Source organism: Canis aureus, chromosome 9 (genome assembly GCF_053574225.1).
Source record: "Canis aureus isolate CA01 chromosome 9, VMU_Caureus_v.1.0, whole genome shotgun sequence".
Lineage (NCBI taxonomy): Eukaryota > Metazoa > Chordata > Mammalia > Carnivora > Canidae > Canis > Canis aureus.
The window spans coordinates 4,436,670-4,457,185 of NC_135619.1; the positions used below are offsets into that span (position 1 = coordinate 4,436,670).

General features: G+C 36.7%; 1 protein-coding gene across 3 annotated transcripts in view; it reads right to left on the bottom strand.

Moving 5' to 3' along the window:
- The window catches only part of TRIP11 (thyroid hormone receptor interactor 11), a 66,413-nt gene that overhangs the window by 37,013 nt on the left and 8,884 nt on the right, over positions 1–20,516 (bottom strand). For all 3 annotated transcript variants that reach the window (XM_077908514.1, XM_077908513.1, XM_077908515.1), the window contains exons 3-10: positions 18,248–18,358; positions 14,025–14,303; positions 11,060–11,128; positions 8,938–9,103; positions 7,136–7,498; positions 4,410–4,450; positions 3,762–3,848; positions 108–320 (exon numbers count right to left, since the gene is read on the bottom strand). In XM_077908514.1, the coding sequence (XP_077764640.1) occupies positions 108–320; positions 3,762–3,848; positions 4,410–4,450; positions 7,136–7,498; positions 8,938–9,103; positions 11,060–11,128; positions 14,025–14,303; positions 18,248–18,358 (1,329 nt within the window). The remainder of the gene's footprint in view (positions 1–107; positions 321–3,761; positions 3,849–4,409; positions 4,451–7,135; positions 7,499–8,937; positions 9,104–11,059; positions 11,129–14,024; positions 14,304–18,247; positions 18,359–20,516) is intronic.

The following is a 20,516-nucleotide window of genomic DNA, read 5'->3' on the forward strand; positions in this document are numbered from 1 at the left end:
TTATCCATGCAGCAAACTATGAACTAAATCACACCCATCACCTTTCACTTGTTACTCCCATGTTCAGTGTGCTGAGAAGACAGTGTGCCACTCTGGTATCCTGTTACCTTTGTAGCTTCTTGGTTTTGTCTGTCCAATTCCTCTAACTCAGCAACCAATATTTCCTTCTCAGTGAGACTCTGATTGAGTTCCTGGTCCTTTGCCTCCAAGGTCAGTCTTAAATCACATAATGTTGAATCCATATCCATGTCTCTCACAGCTGTACTTTTAATCACTTCATATTCATTGTTCAACTTTAAAAGTGATAGTTGAAGCTCTTCCTTAAGTGATAAAAAAGGGAAAAAAACAACATATACTGTCAATTGGAAGGAGACACCAAAACAAAACTTAGGAGTCTATTCTCAGATGCTATTATCAGAAACATTACTGAATACTACTTCAGCAATGCTATATAAAATTCAGCAAATCACAGCCTTCATTCATGTGCAGCTTCAAGAACATTTCTGTAACACCAGACAAGATGGAATGGCTGTTATAGCTTGCCCGGCTCCAGCTTCTTTATACAAAAACTTTCCCATTTGGAAGCCTTCCTGATTCCACTCCCACTACTGCTTCCCTTCTGTCTGCTTCTTCCCTCCCTGCTCTCCAACACTCTTCAAAATGTCCCAAGTCTTCCAGCCCTCTGCCCTTCCATTCCCTAACATCCAGTCACCAGTAGCCATAAACTAAATAAATATCTATAAAAACCATCATTCATTCATTGTCTAATTAGAAAATAAAAGGCTTCTTTTCCCTCATTAAAGGAATTTCCCTTATTACTAACTTCTGTCAGAACATGAAACTTTTCTCTGACCCAAAAAACTAGACTCCTTCCTTCATTTGCCATCTAACCTGAGCACACAGTACGTTCCCCTCTCTCAACTCTAACATTCCTAAAGATCTATCTATATATTATTTTTAAACTATATTTTATGTTCTGTTCTACTGGTATTTAATACTTTTCCACCAAATTCTAGAAGTGAGACAGTTTCTCTAAGCTCCCATATAGTTTCAAGCTCTGATTGTGAGGCCTGTGATACAATAGTATAAAGCTTTCTTTCACTTCACTGAAAGAAAAAAAATCAAACTTCTATGGAATCTACTTTAAAGCAAGTAAGAATCTTAAATTTCTACAAATAAAGAGACTATAGAGACCTTACAAAGAGACCAGTGAAAATGAAAACATCTGCTTCACGATTCTCATTTTAATTCCAATTTAAAAGCTTATTCTGAACTACAGGTGATGAAAACAGCATTCTCTTATGCCTTTCTAAAGTTATATGCTCAAGGGGAGGTGGATGGGAGGATGAGGTAAATGGGTGGTGGGCATCAAGGAGGGCATGTGATACAATGAGCACTGGGTATTATATGCAACAGATGAATTACTGAATACATCTGAAACTAATGATGTACTATATGTTTCTTGGCTAATTGAATTTATATTAAAAAAATAAAGTTTTATGTTCACTCAGGAGAATCATAAAGTTTTTTTTAAGGTAGATGTTAAGAACACATATAGCGCTGCAGGTATGTTTGGCATTCTTAAGCAATGAGCAGACTCAGAGAAAATTAAAGAAGTTATGAAAGATTACGTAACATTAAAAGAAAGGAGCAACAGTTGTTAGAAATGGCTGCAGGCAATGTCCACAATAGCCAAACTGTGGAAGGAGCCTCGGTGTCCATCAAAAGATGAATGGATAAAGAAGATGTGGTTTATGTATACAATGGAATATTCCTCAGCCATTAGAAACGACAAATACCCACCATTTGCTTCAACGTGGATGGAACTGGAAGGTATTATGCCGAGTGAAGTAAGTCAATCGGAGAAGGACAAACATTGTATGTTCTCATTCATTTGGGGAATATAAATAATAGTGAAAGGGAATATAAGAGAAGGGAGAAGAAATGTGTGGGAAATATCAGAAAGGGAGACAGAAAATAAAGACTCCTAACTCTGGGAAACGAACTAGGGGTGACGGAAGGGGAGGAGGGCGGGGGGTGGGGGTGAATGGGTGACGGGCACTGAGGGGGGCACTTGACGGGATGAGCACTGGGTGTTATTCTGTATGTTGGTAAATTGAACACCAATAAATAAATTTATTATTAAAAAAATAATAATTAAAAAAAAAAGAAATGGCTGCAGAATCCAAAAATATCCTGGAAAGGTTACAGATCCTATCAGATAAGTGCAAAGATCTGCAAACAATGAAGTATACCTAGGACAGAAAAATAAATGAATCAGAGCAGAATGAAAAGCAGAATGCAAAGGGAGCAGAAAAAAGCAGAGAAAAGAGAAAATATATGTAATATAGGTATAAAAAAAGAGTAGGATACACTGGCTTTTAGTTGGTAGAAAGGGTGGGGGCAAAGATCCTACAACACATATGCCAGTGAACAAAACTAAGAATTTTCCATGTGTTAGCATCCCTTTGAGAAACACTACCTATATGCCATAATGTGGAAGGATGCTGAAAATATGTTAAGGTATACATATAAATAGTATGTATAGTATGCTAATAGTTACATATTTTAAAAACTATTTATATAATCATATATACATAAGTGTAGGCAGGAAGGACAGACACACAAGGAACTGGTTAAAAAACATCTACCTTTAGGGGCGCCTGGGTGGCTCAGTTGGTAAAGCATTTGCCTTCAGCTCAGGTCATGATCTCAGGGTCCTGGGTTCAAGTACCATATCAGATGTTTGTTCTCCTCCCTCTGCCCCTCCCCCTGCTTGTGCTCTCTCTCTTCCTCTCTTTCAAATAAATAAATAAAGTCTTAAAAAAAAAAAAAAAAAAGACTGCCTTTTGAAAAGAAGCCAAGCAAAAGAAGTGCCAAGGATACTCCATTTGTACCATCTAAAGGCTCTCCATATGAATTACTGAATTTGTATGTCAGTGAATATGTATTATTTTTTTAAAAATTAAGATTTTAAACTGAGTTAAAACACTGGCCTATAACTTAATACCAACTTACAATTACCCTGTATTTAAGCTGTCTTAGCCAGGGAATTATCCCTGAGTAGTATAAAAATACTTCTTCCAATACCCAATGCTGTATCACAGAACCTTATTTGAACCTTGTTACCAATATACACAAAGAATCTATTTCTACCACTGAGAATGTATCCCTCTTCATCCCTCATCACTAAGAAATTTCTGTCCAGGGCAGCCCCGGTGGCGCAGGGGTTTGGCGCCGCCTGCAGCCCAGGCCATGATCCTGGAGACCCTGGATCAAGTCCCACATCAGGCTCCCTGCATGGAGCCTGCTTCTCCGCCTCTCTCTCTCTGTGTGTGTCTCTATGAATAAATAAATAAAATCTTTAAAAAAAAAATTTCTGTCCACACTAGATATGTTCTGTCCACACTAGCACTTAATAGTTTCTGTAGGATGCCACTACAACCACTCCAGGCTCTAGAATCACCTGTGTATCCTGTGCTGTCAGGACTTCAGCGGAAACCAAAACAATCTTTACCTATCTTTTCTGCTCGTATCTGTATGTCTTCTGGCTTATCTGTAAATGTGAACTATGGCCAGCCTCTCTCATACCCTGAACTTTGCTCAAAGACTTCAACCTGGTCTGACAAGCATCAATGATACCAGTCTCATCCTCAGGACTCTCAAGACCCAAACATTCCATTTTGATATAAACTGGCCCTTGGCTGTGACCTATAATAAACACAACATTGTAATTCTGTCCCCATTTTTATTGCACCCACCTTTTCTTGACTCAATAAGGACTTCTGTTTTTCTAAAAATTCGACATGCATTTTAAGTTTCAAATTATCTTCAGTGAGACTGTTATCCTACAAAATGTTAAAACAGTATGTTTTCAGATAAATATCAAGTTTACAAAAAAGGCAAGCTGTAAAATTGCGCATTTGTACTGAGTCTTTCACTAGTGTTATATAAAAATTACAGCCATCTAAAGCCAGTTATTAAAAAAATAATAATAAAATAAAGCCAGTCATTCATTTATAAACATTCTGACAATTTTTAAATTTTATTTCAAAGAATATATAAATACATTTACAAAGTAACCTGAAATCATTAGCAATAGAAGCAACTCTCTGAATTCCATAAGGGAATCAAAATACATTCCTCACTGTGGTAGAAAATCTATTTTCTATGTTTACATACATAATGTCTGTCAAATTAATCTTGAAGGCGATATACCTGTGTTTTTCAATTATGTAACTTTTAAAATTATGTCAATAAGTTAATTAATCAGCAAACAAAATTACTAAGATGCAAGTTCTTAGGATAAGTTTGTGTGAATTTGTAAAAAGCACAAAATAAGCAACTACAATAATCAAAATGCTTTTTCTTGATAAAGCCAGAAGCTTTTTCTCTTAAGATCAGTTTACCTGGTATAAATTACTCAGTCTCATAATTTCATTTTCCGCATCTGTAAAAACAATGAATCTGACATTAAAATTCTTTAACTTAATAATTACCTCCTATATTAAATTCAAGAATAAAACTCAATTAAAATAAAGTATTTATAGGCACACTCAAATGGTTCATAGTGAAATGTATTTTTGGTATTTTATATTTCTATTTGACTGTATCAAAGAAACCATAATATAAATACCAGTTAGGAGCTCCATTAAAATGCAATCTTGTGGAACAGTAGAAGAAAGAATTAGAATCATATTCTGGATGAGTCATAAGTTATTGCATTGATAAGAACATTAATAACAATGTTTCAAATTAGCTTATTAGTTTGCATAGCAGGACACAGGAAAAGGACTGAGATTGGGGGGAAATGGTTAAAAACAAAAAAATGTATTTATACCACAATGATACAACAATCTCTCAATTCTTTAAAGTGACTCAGACATGACAACAGGTAAAAAGACCATTCAAACTGGTATTACAGATAGATCCCCATACAGAAGTGGTTCTAGAAGAACACAAAGAATACCCTGAGTTCAGCTGAAATAATTCATTCAATGTTCATTGAGATGACACTGAGCATTTACTGAGATCAGTTAGTTGCTAAACAAGATGAAAACATTTAGTCCTTGCTTGCTCTGAAGGAGCTTTCAATTCAGAGTCAATACATGACTATAGTACAGTATGATTCAGGGAGCACAAACTGCCACTAGAGCAAAAAGGGCAGACACCTACTCCAGACGGTTGGGGGTGGGGGGAGGAGTTGCGGGGTTGCTAAGGAGGGCCAGGAGAGCCACAGCATAGGCACCTCCCAGTAGATACAATGCCTGCAATGAATCATAATACACTCAAGAGTTAGCAGAGAGAAACACAGACAGAAAAGCAAACACAAAGATGACAGAGCTAACAGTCTTCACTGGCTTAAAGAGCTATATAAGAAAGTACAGCGGCTAAGGCTTATTAGCATATTAGGAGAATGGGGAGAATTGAAACTGAAGAGGGAACCAGGGACCCGACCATGAAAGACATTACATGTCCACTGAAGAAGTTTAGTCTTTATCCAGAAGTTCACAGGGAGCCACAAAGTACTACAATTGGGAAAGTTAAACCTGTTTGGTGTTTCCGAAAAACCTATCTGGCTACAGATAGGGGGAAAAAAAAAAAAACTGGACTGAAGGAATCACGGAGATCAGAGAATAAATAACAGCTAACACTTTTATAATGCTTACTGTGAGATGGCCCCTGTTCTAAAGAGAACTCTGCAGCTAGTAGCTCACAAAATCCCCATTACTACTACTCCAACTATGAAGAAGATAGTAGTAGTATCCTGACCACAGGGATGGAAAAACTAAAGCATAGAGATGTTAATTAACTTGCCCAAAGTCAGCTAATTAGTGATGGAGCTGGATTCAGTTATGTTTTTAACCACTATGCAATTTAGCTCCATCTACAAACAGCTATAGTTAACCAGGCAAAAGAAAACATGATTGGCTGAAGTTACTCAGTGGCAGTGAAAAGGGGAAAAAGAAGGACTAGGGAGAGAGGTTTGTTTTTAAAGCAAATAAACCCATGAGTCATCCAATATGTTAAATAAATGGAAACATTAATTTTGAAAAGAGCAGAGTTAATTGGAAGTCAAATGAGAAAAAAGTCTAGAACACCAGTGAACAGCCTTCTCTTTGCCTTCATGGCAGCTCCCAGGACTGAGGCCCTTCTGAGAAACTCTAGAGTTCCTCCGGGGCATAATCCTAAAATATTACTAAACCAGAGAAGCTAAGGAAAATAGAACCTACAGGACATGCTAGGTGATGATTTCAAATTCTCTGTTTTGGCAGACTGGTAAATCACCAAGGTGAGGAGAGGGAGAGGAGGAGGAGGAGGACATGGTGAATTTGAACCTGAGTTTATAGAGTTGGCCATCCAGATCAGGAGCTCATGATAAACAACTAAGCAAGGAATACAGATTGGGGGCAGTGAAGGGTGGGAGGGGAACACAAAACACAAGGGCTAAAAACCTTTAGAGCAGCAGTTCATAAAGTGAGAGTTTATATTGTGAGAAGACAAAGTGCAAAATAAAATAGATCTTCACAGCTAAGAGCTCCCATTAAGTTTTCCTGGCATGAAAGAACACTGATGTTTGACCTATTACATTTAATAACTTACTTTTTCTAACACATAACACAGGTAAGTAAATAACACTTTTGAATATGGAAAATGGTGAAAGACCTACGGTTCTTACCAGTCTCATGTCTGCTTAGATACAGGACATCATTTTAAAAGGTAATACAGAATTTTGAAAAAGGGAGGCTGCATTCCCTAAGTGGAGGGTCTGGAACCTAGAGTTGCAGAAAGTATCTGGCTCTATGCAGACTAACAGAACCATACCTCCTCCCAATAAATAGCTACATATACATTTCTCAGAAATCTACAAGGCCTCTTAATCAATGAGTTCCATGTAAGTACTTAAAGGATGAGGAAGGGGAGCTGAGAGACAGCCAGCCAACAATGAGGCCTTTTTAACAGAAAATTCCTATTTGTGATCCATTAATTAGGGCACTGAATCCTAAACCAAACAATTATATTCAAATTCTACACAAATATATGAATACTCCATCTCCGTAAAGTACTCAGGTTGTCTCTAAAAACTAGTATGCAGTAACACACCAATCATTAATAAGGTCCAAACATTTTATACCAGACAGTGCTTGCTGCAGTTTGAGCACTTCCTCTTCCACTGATGTACTCTGTGGAAGGATTCTTTCTTTTTCTGTCACAGTATCACCTTGCTTCTCAGCATCATGCTGCAATTTACATTCCAGTTTCAAGCTTTCACATTGTTCTGTTATTTGTCTGTTCTCAACATTTAGGCATTCTTTCTCCTTCCTCAAAACATCTCTGTCATTTTCTGCAGAAGACAATTTTTTATCTATGTCTTTTATTTTATCCTCAAGTTCTTCAATTTTTTTTATAGATGCTACTTTTTCAGTTTGTAGATTCTGAATAGTTTTTTGCATCTCATGGATTTTTGAGTGATCAGGTATTACAATTCCTGAGCCACCTAGAACATAAACAGAAAACCAAGGACAGCAAATGTCAACTACTGAAAGACAAATAGCTTGCTATATATACAACTAAGAGATTTAACAGACTTGAGAACTTGAAAATCTTAACAACAATGAGATATCATTACACTCCTATTAAAATGGTCAAAATTCAGAATACTGACACCACCAAATGCTGGCGAGGATGTGGAGTAACAAGAATTCTCATTCACTGGTGGCAGGAGTACAAAATAGTAGAGCTTCTTTTGGAAGACAGTTCAGCAGTCTCTAACAAAACACATCCTAGCCGTATGATCAGCAATTGCACTCCCTGGTATTTACTCAAAGGAACTGAAAACTCTTATCCACATGGAAACCTGAACGATGTTTATAGCCGTTTTACTCCTAACTGCCAAAACTTGGTAGCAAAGATTGTCCTTCAGCAGGTGAATGGATAAACTGTGGTATCTCTCAGAAATGGAATACTATTCAGCATTAAAAAGAATTGAGGTGTCTGTCAAGCCATGAAAAAAAACATGGAGGAAACTCAAATGCACATTACTAAGTGAAAGAAATCAATCTGAAATAATCTATACTGTATGATTCCAACTACGTGACATTCTGGAAAAGGCAAAACTATAGAGACAATAACAAGATTGGGAGGGAGGGGGTGAGTAGGGCAGAGCATTAAGGATTTTTAGAGCACTGGAACTATTCTGTTTAATGATGAATCTGTGTCCTATGTTTGTCCAAATCCAGAGAATGTACAACACCAAGAATGAACCCGAAAGTACACTACACACTCTGAGTGACCATGATCTGTCAATGTAGGTTCATCTTTGGTAAAAAAATGTACCATTCTGATGAATGATGGTATGATAGTGGGGTGGCTATGCATGGGTCAGGGCAGGGGTATATGGGAAATCTCTGTACTTCCTTTTCAGTTTTGTTATAAAAAAGAGTCTTTTAAAAAGTTATCAACATAAAGCTTTTGTTAGATTTTTTTTAAGTAATCTCTACCCTCAATGTGGGGCTCAAACTCATGACCTCAAGATCAAGAGTTACACACCCCACAGACTGAGCCAGCCAGGCACCCCCATTTTAAAATAAATACTTGAGGAAAAATATTATTTGAATCAACTACTAAAAGACCTCTGTATATGAGTCTGAAAGAAGTGAAAATATTTCTAATCATTTATTGCCAAAGTATCATCACCCAGCAATGCAAAGAAATCTGTATATTGTTAACTCTTTGCCACAAAGGCAAAAGGACCTTTCCATTTCTGCATAATCTTGCAACAATGATCCCACTACAAATTTCAAGCAGATGAACAGAACTAGTCATCCACCCATTATTTAAAACAGAGTCTAATTTTACATCCGTGTCTTGGTCTTACAGTAGTACTAGGCTTGTCATTTAATTATGTCATCTAATACATTAAGTTAATAAAACCACCTTGTTCTAACAGATTTTCCAGTTCTTCAATTCGTTCTTCATAGTCACGTAATTCTTCTCGATGCCGACGACTTATATCTGTCAACTTCTGTTGATGTGCATTCTGCAACACTGACATTTCATGTTGATGGTCATCGATTTCCTGACTTCGAATCTGTTTGAGTTCCTTAAAAAATAAAAACCAAGTTAAAAATAAAAAATAAAAAAAATAAAAAAAAAATAAAAAAAAAATAAAAACCAAGTTAACAACATTTGTAATCAATAATATACCTAAGCTATTTCATCGTTGTGCAAAAATAATTCTCTGAACACGCTAAGGCTGGAAAGAATTTAAACACAGGACCTAAATCCTGACAATTCTGAAAAACTCTCTCGTTTCTTGGGTCTGAAAAATGGTTTTTCTCTTTTAATGAGAGAATACCAGCAAGAAAAAAAATGAAACAAAAGATGAGCAAAAATATCTTGCTATCCAACATGAGACCACCAGTCTCTCTCCCAGGAATCTGGATCTTGAGCTTAGTCCTTCAAAAAGGGAAACTGGTTGGACCATAAACATTGTGATAGCTGCTTCGAGAAGTCTGTCCACTGTGTCTTGCTATCTAGATCCCTGTTGCTATTTTCATTCCTGTCCTTTCCAAGACCAAAATGCTTAATTCTTCCTTCGATCTTGGGGAGAGACTATTGGGTCCTTTCAGTAAATCCTCTTTCACTTTACTTAGCCAGAGAAGGTTTTTGTTGCTCATAACCAGGAATTGTAATCAATAAATTAGCTTTTGTTTCCTGAGAAGACAAGTTATTCTTTAATCCTGTACACTTACTTAGATGCCAGCACTTGGCAGGCAGCTTAACAATTAAACTATAAAATGATCCTACAAGGAACAGCCTGGGTGGCTGAGCGGTTTCGCGCCACCTTCAGCCCAGGGCCTGATCCTGGAGTCCCGGGATTGAGTCCCGCATCAGGCTCCCTGCATGGAGCCTGCTTCTCCCTCTGCCAGTGTCTCTGCCTCACTCTCTCTCTGTGTCTCTCATGAATGAATAAATAAAAAATCTTAAAAAAAAAAATGATCCTACAAGGAAGGTATTATGAAATCTACTTTACTAATGATAAAGCCAAAGCTTGGAAAGATTAAGTAATTTGCTCAAAGCAGAACAGCTGGTAATAGCAGAGTCAGGATTCAAACACAAGTCTGACTTTGGAACCCAGTTATGTTAGTATTGTAATAATAATAAAACCAAAAACTAAAAATTCTATACCTGATAATATGTTTTTTAAGATTTTATTTATTTGAGAAAGGGTGAGCATGTGCACTTAAGAGCACAAGTAGACTGATTGGGGGAGGGTAGAGGGAGGGAGAAACAGACACTCTGCTGAGCAGGGAGCCCAAATTAGGCTTCGATCAAGGACCCTGGGATCATGACCTAAGCTGAAGGTAGACATTTAACAAACTGAGTCACTCAGGTGCCCCATACACTTGATCATAATTTGTACACTAAAAACAATTCATTGCTACATGATAAAACTTGTAATCAAGATTTTTCTTAAAATAATTGACATACAGTAGCAAAATTCTACCATTAAAGGAAAATAGCTATTTACAATGAATAGTATTAGCATTTTATTTTCTCAATATCGTTTAACACTAAACCCTGAAATTTTAGCAACCCTGGAGTTGTTTTAATGAAAACCATATTGGGGAGCCTGTGTGGCTCAGTTAAGTAACTGAGTCTTGATTTTGGCTCAGGTCATGATCTCAGGGTCACAGGATTGAGTCCCACACTGGGTTCTGTGCTCAATGTGGAGTCTGCTTTAGATTCTCTCTCCCTCTCCCTCCCATTCTTATAAACAAAATCTTAAAAAAAAAAAAAAAAAAGACAATTTTACAAGATGCAGTAGCAAGTAGAAACTAAGGAAATATAAACTACTAAAAAAAAAACAAATGTTCAAAACCAAATGATTTTGGAAACAGACATTTTTATATACCTTGCTGTTATAAAAGATGAAAATACAAAATGATAAAAACAATCATAATCTATATAGTTTTATAATTGAGCCTTCTGTCACACTTCTACTTTAATAAGCAAAATTTTAGATGTGTAATAGCCATTGTTCCAACAACCTTACCTTAATGATACTTTGTAGTTTACAGATTTCACTTTGATCAGAGCTATTTGATCCTTGTGCTTTAGAAGTCTAGATCAGAACAGAATTAGAAAATAGTTGTATTGGTTTTCTTGTAAAAGAGAAGGTCACAAATTTTATTAAAAAATATTCTTCAACGGCAGCCCGGGTGGCTCAGTGGTTTAGTGCTGCCTTCAGCCCAGGGCATGATCCTGGAGATCCGGGATCGAGTCCGTCGGGCTCCCTGCATGGAGCCTGCTTCTCCCTCTGCCTGTGTCTCTACCCCGCCCCCCCGCACCCCCCACCCCCCCCACCGTGTGTGTTTTTCATGAATAAAATCTTTAAAAAATAAAAATATTCTTCAAAAAAGGGGCGTTTTTCAGACAGATTCTGATTAAAAAGAATGCCGAGTACCTTTTAAAATACAATAAAAGATAATTTTCAAGGGATGTCTGGGTTCAGCTGGTTAAACGTTCAACTCTTGATTTTAACTCAGGTCATAATCTCAGGGTTGTGAGATCAAGCCCGAAATTGGGCTCCTCACTGAACATGGACCCTGCTTGAGATTCTCTCTCTCCCTCTTCCCCTGACCCTCCCCCCAACTCTCTCTTTCTAAAAAAAAGACACAAACATAATTTTCAAGTGTTTGTTAATTACAGAGACACTCTCACAAAATAACCAACGTTAAGAAGGAAAACAGAGAATATTTTACTTCGCTTAACAAAATGTAAATTTGATGAAAATGAAACAGCTTCCTAAAAGGAAAATTTCTAAAATGCCAACTACCCAACATTAATTCTAGTAATAACCACGTAAAAATCTTTTTTAAATGATTTTACCCAGAAGATCTCTACCTCAATACAAAATAATCTTTGGTTTGACAATTAAACTTTTGGATTCTTCTCTTCACATTCAAAGCTGAATGTTGTCTATTTATCTTTATTAACATTTACTATATAGCGTGTTAAGGAACCAAAAGCTGCTCTTGAGATCAAAAGAGGGACACAATATACTAGAAAGAACACAAGATTTGGAGTCAAAAGATGCCTATTTGAATTACAACTTCATGACTGAGATAGTAAATATATTAAACTTACAGTAATTGTATTAAACTGTAAAAGAGGTAATAAATACCTCATAGTTATGAAGATTAAAATATATTAGGATAACATATTTAGAAATGTCTTGTAAAATATAACACAAATAAGTTTTACTATGGCTTGCTAAAAACTTAAGTCCCCTGAAAGATCCCAATTATGCCTTTTCTACCTAGAGTATATCCTATTATAGGTCTATAATATAGTAAATATTCAAGATATGTTTAAATACACTTACCAAAAATACATCTCTTCCCTATAAAATCTTATCCTAGGCAATGTTTCTTAAAATGTGTATCAGAATCACCTGGGATATTTACTTATTTGAATGCAATTTCCAAGGCCCTAAAATAGGCTACAAAATCCTAATCTCTAAAGGTAGGATAGAAAATCTACAATTTGACAGTAGTTAAAGAACTATTACATTTTTAGATATAAGATGGACAAAGTGATCATTCCATGTATTTTGGGTACTGGGAATCTCTAGCAACTTGGGAAGCAAAAGGTAATTTTAATTAGCAGGGTTTTTCCTTTATATAACTAGATCACACTCACAAAAAGAAAATAATTTCTTTACTTATATACTTTTTCTCTACACTGATGAAATTAAATCCAAATGTACAATATTCCAGTTTCCTTTGGGTCTCATGTAGACAGACGTCTCAATAGTATATAGAATCTGATATATAAGATGAAAAATGTTCCTTGAGGGGTCCCTGGGTGGCTCAGTCAGTTAAGTGTCTGCTTTTGGCTTGGGTCATGATCCCAAGGTCCTGGGATCAAGCCCTACATCTAGCTCTCTGCTCTGCGGGGAGCCTGATTCTCCCTCTGTCTGCTGCTCCCCTGCATACGCACATGTGCGCTCTGTCAAATAAAATATTTTAAAAAAAGACAAAGTGTTCCTTGAAAGAAAGTTTATAGCAAATAAACCAAATAGCAAGGATTTAATTTCTAATGCACAAAATACAGAATAGTTTGCTTAATGTATTGGATAATATGAATGATCAGATTTTTATCATATACATAATTAATGAGAAGAGGAACCTCAGAGAACATCCACACAAGTAGTTTCCAATCTGGGGTCTTGGATCCCTGGAGTTGCCATCAAAGAAGCCTCAAGCAATGGAATATTACTCAGCCATTAGAAATGACAAATACCCACCATTTGCTTCGACATGGATGGAACTAGAGGGTATTATGCTGAGTGAAATAAGTCAATCGGAGAAGGACAAACATTACATGGTCTCATTCATTTGGGGAATATAAATAATAGTGAAAGGGAACAGAGGGGAAGGGAGAAGAAATGGGTAGGAAATATCAGAAAGGGAGACAGAACATGGAAGACTCCTAACTCTGGGAAACGAACTAGGTAGGGGTGGTGGAAGGGGAGGAGGGTGGGGGGTGGGGGTGACTGGGTGGCAGGCACTGAGGGGGGACACTTGACGGGATGAGCACTGGGTGTTATTCTGTATGTTGGTAAATTGAACACCAATAAAAAATAAATTTATTATTATTTAAAAAAAAAAAGAGAAGCCTCAAAGACTCCAGGGGAAAAGATGCTAGCTCAATCATAGCAACTCCATTTTTATCTCTTTTAAGTCCTGGACTTGTAATTTTTTATTTTATTTTAAAATATGGTTCTGTTGCTCTCAATTTTTTTGAAAATTTCTCCCAAATATTCTATAGAGGGGGAAACGGAGACTGAGAGAGAAAGATGACCTGACCAAAAACCACTCAGAAAATCACTGGCAGAATTAGAATACAGATCTTCAATTTCCTAGCCCAGGGTTCTCTCTGATACCAAAAGTTGTACATATAGAACCACTATTTTTTCCTAATAGTTTTCAAAGACTCATGTCAATTTTACCTACCTGAGCAATATGCCTCCAATGGCCAACCTCAGACTCAAGTCTTGAAACTTCATTTGATAATCTGTTTATTTCTTGTTGTGATGAAATTATGTCACTGAAGTCCATGTCATCGTCATGGAAAGCTGAAGCATGATGACTGACAGAATAGCTGAACGGAGATGATGCCGGGGCTGCTGGTACGCTGCTAGCTCCTGAATGTGCAGACTGAGCAGCTGACTGCAGCTTCAGCAACTGATCCTGCAGTGCAATCTGTCTTGCTTTAAGATGGCTGATTTCTACCTACACATTTACAATCTGTATTTTAGAGAAGGCACTTTAAAATAACCATCCTGACCTCTTTCTAGACTGTTATAATAATTTGTTTAAAATTATCCAATGATGGTAACTCTATCAGCTGAATCCAAGGCTTCTGTAAGACCCCCAACCATAACATTTTTATTAAAAAACCAAACATGATTGATTACTAGTTAAAACAAAGATAATGGTTCAAATAGCAAAAAGGTCAGAACATCTCACTCCTATGTTAACTAAGCCAACAAAATTCTCAGTTAAACTTGGGTTTACTACATTCTAAGGTGTCAAGTACTATAGGCAATTTCAAGGGTTCTATTTGTATTATTCAACTGTAAGTGATAGGAAAATGAAAGCTGCAGGAGTCTATGTATTAGCAAGTTTCTTTGGAGCATATGTTGGCATAGTCTTATGTTACTGATTTTAAGTCTACATATGGAATTTAGGCTTAAAATGCACCATGAATCAGGGGTTGCTTTATACTGGTCTGTATAACTGAAGAAATGCTTTATTAATCCATTCTTAGATAACACAGTGAGCCTGTGGTTATTATTACCAGCCTTTGAGTCTTAGAAAGAAATCATATAATGAAAGAGGCCTTGGCTTTAGCCTTGGCAAAAAGGAGCCAGTGAAAATATGACTTTACTCAGGGAAATAATAAAATAAAAATTCCAAAACCCTTAGTAAAGTTTTGACTAAGGACTGGCAATACTAACTCATTGTCCAGAAGAAATTATGAACATAGGTATGGCATATTACCATAAAATCATACCTATTCTGAAAGATTACTCGAAATATAAAAGTGAATAAGCTAAGGAGAATTGAGATAAGCTTCCCATAAAATACCTACTCCAGACGATATCCTACCACAACGGAAAAGAATATGATATTGGGAGTCAACCAACCACTATACATATACATATAAAGCCAAGCAATTAAACAAAAACCAAGCACAATTATGTCAAGTGTCATAACAAACAGGTTTCTCATATCAGAGCTCCTTTTCTAAAAGAAATTTGTATCAGTGCACACCTTTCATTCATTTGCCCATTAATGATGAAAGGTAAATTGCATCTTTGGGGAATATGAATATCACAACAAGGGTAGAAAACAGATCTTAAGTATATTTATAAATTATCTTTCATTCTAGTAAAAAGCACTGAAATCGGGGATCCCTGGGTGGCTCAGCGGTTTAGTGCCTGCCTTCGGCCCAGGGCATGATCCTGGAATCCCAGGATTGAGTCCCACATCAGGCTCCCTGCATGGAGACTGCTTCTCCCTCTGCCTGCCCCTCTCTCTCTCTCTCTCTCTCTATGTCTCTCATGAATAAATAAATAAAATCTTTAAAGAAAAAAAAAAAGCACTGAAATCCACAATTTTTTTCAAGTGTAGCTTTAATACAAAGAAAGTTCTCATTATAAAATTGGTATCTATATCATTATAGAGTTAAAAAAAATGCGAGCTCTAATAACAAAGAGGTATTTCTACACTAAAATGCTTAATTTGCCCTCTAATATCAATAGTTAAGTAGAAAATAAAATGCCAGATTTTCCACAGCAGTGTTTTCAATTAGTATGTAAACATCAGAATTACCTATGGAGTTCCTGGAAAATACCAATACCATGGCCCCTTCCCAGTACACCAAAATCAGAATCTCCTAGAGGACATAAACATATTTTTTTTAAGGTGTCACGGATGATTCAGCTGTAAATCCCTAGTTGGGAACTACTGCTCTATTGCAATATTTACAAGTCACTGTTGCTCAAAGTGTGGTTTATGGACTGAAGGCATGAATGTTTTATTACCAGTCCATGACAAGTACAGAAGTTTAAAGAGTAAGGTTTAATAGTCTTTTAAAGCAATTTGACAGAGAAATTTTATAATCTGTTAAATCTTTTTAAAAAGTGGGCTTTTAGGGGCACTTGAGTGGCTCCGTTGATTGGGTGTCTGTCTTCGGCACGGGTCATGATCCCACGGTCCTGCAATGGAGCCCTGCATCAGGCTCCCTGCTCAGGGGGAGCCTGCTTCTCCCTCTCCCTTTGACCCAACCCCCTCCACTCATGGTCTCTCATTTGCTCGCTTTGCCCTCAAATAAATAATCTTTAAAAAAAAAAAAAAAAAGTGGGCTTTTAGCTTTACCTTGAACTTGTAATCTTCCTTTTTTATATTAATTTTATTTTTGTAGTAATTTATTATATTTTATGAAATCAATTCCTTACAGATTGGAAACTTAAGTTTAAGTGTTTATCTTTACTGTGGCTTACTTTTATTTTTCATTTTAGTATGTTACTAAAGGAACTAAAAAAAAAATCAGTGCATCTAAACTTTATTTATTTATTTGCATCTAAATTTTAAAAACTCATATATGAGGGTGCCTGGGTGGCTCAGTTCGTTAGGCATCCAAGTCTTGGTTTCAGTTCAGGTCATGACTTCAGGGGTGTGAGTTTGAGCATGGCTTCAGGCCCTGCACTCAGCTCTGAATCTGCTTGAGATTCTGTCTCTTCCTCTCATCTGCCCCTCCCTGCTCTCGTGCCTGCACATCCACTCTCTCTCTAGAATAAAGAAATCTTTTCACTTGATCTGAGCCAAAAGGCCAAGAAGCAATAAAAATAAATAAATCTTAAAAAACTCATATAAGAAGTTATTATGGTAGAAATGAATATTTAATCAACAAACTGAAGAAAACCCAAATGATCTGGATAATTAAACAAGAAATAGTTTAATTCAATTCAATAGAACTATTTACTGAATTCCATTTATGTACTAAACACTGAAGAGAATTCACAGAATGAAACATGGACACAGGGGCAGCCTGGGTGGCTCAGCGATTTACTGCCGCCTTCTGCCCAGGGCGTGATCCTGGAGTCCCGGGATCAAGTCCCAGGCAGGCTCCCTGCATGGAGCCTGCTTCTCCCTCTGCCTCTGTCTCTGCCTCTTCTCTTTCTGTGTCTCTCATGAATAAATAAATAAAATCTTAAAAAAAAAAAAAAAGAGAGAAACATGGACACAGTCTGTATTTTAAGGATAAGTTACATTGTATCTATTACCAGCACCACAGAGAGATAAGTCTATTTCAAAATAAACATTTCTAACAAATTAAAGGGGAAAAATATTTGCAGAACAATGTAAGTCAACTCAACAGACTTGATATTCTGTTTTTCCATGGACATCAAGTAAATGCCAATTCAATACACATTAACACGGTAGTCAAAATCATTTTTTAAAAATGTCAGGGTGGGGAAGCCTGGGTGGCACAGCGGAGAACTGCCTGCCTTTGGCCCAGGGCGTGATCCTGGAGTCCCGAGATCGATTCCCAGATCAGGTTCCCTGCATGGAGCCTGCCCCTCTCTCTCTCTCTCTCTCTGTGTCTCTCATGAATAAATAAATAAATCTTAAAAAAAAAAAAAAAAAAAAAGTCAGGGTGCTGGGGTGGGTCAGTTAAGCAGCTGCCTTCAGCTCAGGTTACAGCTGCCCGTCAGGCTCCCTGCAAACCAGGAGTCTGCTTCTCCCTTTCCCTCTGCCCCTCCCTGCTTGTGTTCTTTCACTCGCTCTCTCTCAAATAAAATCTTTAAACAAAAAAAATGAAATGTCATTAGCAATAATTACACTGATTCACAATTTTAAGTAAATAGAGTAGAAATTAGGTTTCATAAAATCAGAAATTATAAGTAAAAGATACGTGAAGATATTTTATTAAAAGTTTTCCTCTTTTGGAAGGTAGGAAGTAAAGGTTAGCTTATAAAATATAAATTTAACAGAAAAGCTTAGCGTTCTTGTTAAATTAGCGGTATCAAACTGAGTTGGGAATTACTAACTTCATCACTCTTTAAATATTTTCATGTATCTATGTTATAGTTTGATTTATAACTCTTAAAAATCTTCCTAAAAACATCACAATGAAATAAATATGAAGTAATTGTAATAACCTTTACCTCTTTCTGTTGTAGTTGATTTCGGTAATTTGTAGATTGTTGCTTTATTTGAAGCTCTGATGCTTCATGCTTCTCTTCTAAATCAGTACAAAGTTCTTTGAGTCTCTCATTCTAGAAATAAAGAAAAAAGTATTTTCAACAAAAAGACTAAAACATGTTAATAACAGTTATATGTATGGCATCACAAAAAATATACTGCTTTATACAAAAAAAAGATATAAAATATAGAAATCCTCAGAATTCTGGTCTTTGAAATACAGTTTCAATTAAAGTTAGAAGTACAATAAGCATATTTATGGAGATTATGCAAAATTCTGAACCAAAGTAGAAAAAAAAATCTTGTTCAGTTTGATCTTCTGCTAAGAAAAAGCCAACAATCAATGTTTCCCCCATCTCTGCATGTCCAGGGTCTGGCATGTAATAGGCAATCTATGTTTGATTAATGAATAAACTACATTACACGTTTCAACTTTTATTTTCTCTCCAAACAACATTTTTTTTTAAAAGATTTTATCTATTTATTCATGAGAGACACACAGAGAGGCAGAACCACAGGCAGAAACACAGGCTCCACGCAGGGAGCCCAATGTAGGACTCAATCCCCGGACTGGGATGACAATCTGAGCCGAAGGCAGACACTCAACTGCTGAGCCACCCAACATTTTTAAAAGAAACATTTTTAAAAGAAATCTTTTTAAAAAAGACTTCTTGCTGAAGTACAGGTAGGAGGCCAAAGCTTCATATTCCTTGTCTGCTTGTCTGCCAGATCCTGAAGCACTTCTGAAAAATCCAATTTGAAAACCATACTAGAACCGAGTTCAAAAACTAGTACACAAGTAGTTTGAGGTAGACAAAAATATTCTAATTCAATGAATCTAGACATCACAGTCTTTGAAAACTTTGGAAAATATGTTTAAAAAATTACTTAAATTTGGGCAGCCCGGATGGCTCAGCAGTTTAGCGCCACCTTCAGTCCAGGCCGTGATCCTGGAAACCTGGTATCAAGTCCCATGTCGGGCTCCCAGCATGGAGCCTGCTTCTCCCTCTGCCTGTCTCTGCCTCTCTCTCTCTCTGTCTCTCTTTCTGGTCTCTCATAAATAAATAAATAATATAAAAAAATAAAAAAAAAAACTTAAATTTGGAGGTACCTGGGTGACTCAATCACTTAAGCGTCTCAGTCTTGGTTTCAGCTCAGGGCATGATCTCATGGGTCATGCAATGGAGCCCCCCTGTGTTGGGTTTCCCCACTCAGCAGGGGGTTTGCTTTAAAGATTCTCTCCCTTTGCCCCTCCCTAAACTCGAGAGAGAGAGAGAGAGAGAGAGAGAGAGAGAGAGAGAGAGAGAGAGAGAACATGTGCACTCACTCTCTCAAATAAGTAAATCTTATTTGGAGAGAGAGAGAGAGAGAAGGAGCAGTAGGGAGGAGCAGAGGGAGAGAGAAGCAGACACCCTGCTAAGAAGGAAGCCTGATGCTGGGCTTGATCCCAGGACATGGAGATCATGACCTGAGCCAAAGGCAGATGCTTATTAACCTAATGAGCCACCCAGGCGCCCCTAAATCTTAATAAAATTTACTTAAATTTTATGTACTCAAATATTACATTATCTTAACCTATTATCATTCCTAGAATTTGAATGAAAAAGGACATAATGGAGCAACACAAGTAGGCACTAAAGCTCTTTGGCAAAAGAATTTACAAATTATCACAAATAACTAAGAATTCTACTAATACATCTACAAACACAGTTTAAGAATGAAAGCTAAGAAAACAGTGACTGATGTGGTAGGAAAAAAAGTTCTGCTAGAAGATGAAGACTTTTTCACTTTGAGAATGTCTTAAGAGTCCAGGAATTTCTTATATCAACAGATGTGAAAGTTTTTATCCAGGGAGATTTTATGAATACGCAGAGAAATTCAAAGGAATGAACACAAATCCTAGTTTGGGAGTCTGTCCCCAAAAATCTAATAGATTTTGGTTATCTTGAAGAAACAAGTAAGACACAGGCTCACACAATTAATTACCTTCTATTCTATTGGCAACTTCTGCCAATGACTTTCTGTGAGCTTTTAACATGAAAAATACCAAACATAACTGAAGTAACACAATATAGTGTAGTCAAAAATCCAGTAATAAAGTCTACTCTGGCTTTTTCAGATAAAAATAACTAAGTCTAGGGGCACCTGGGTGGCTCAATGGTTGAATGTCTTGTCTTCGGTTCAAGTCATGATCCCGGGGTCCTGGGATCTCATGAATAAATAAAATCTTTA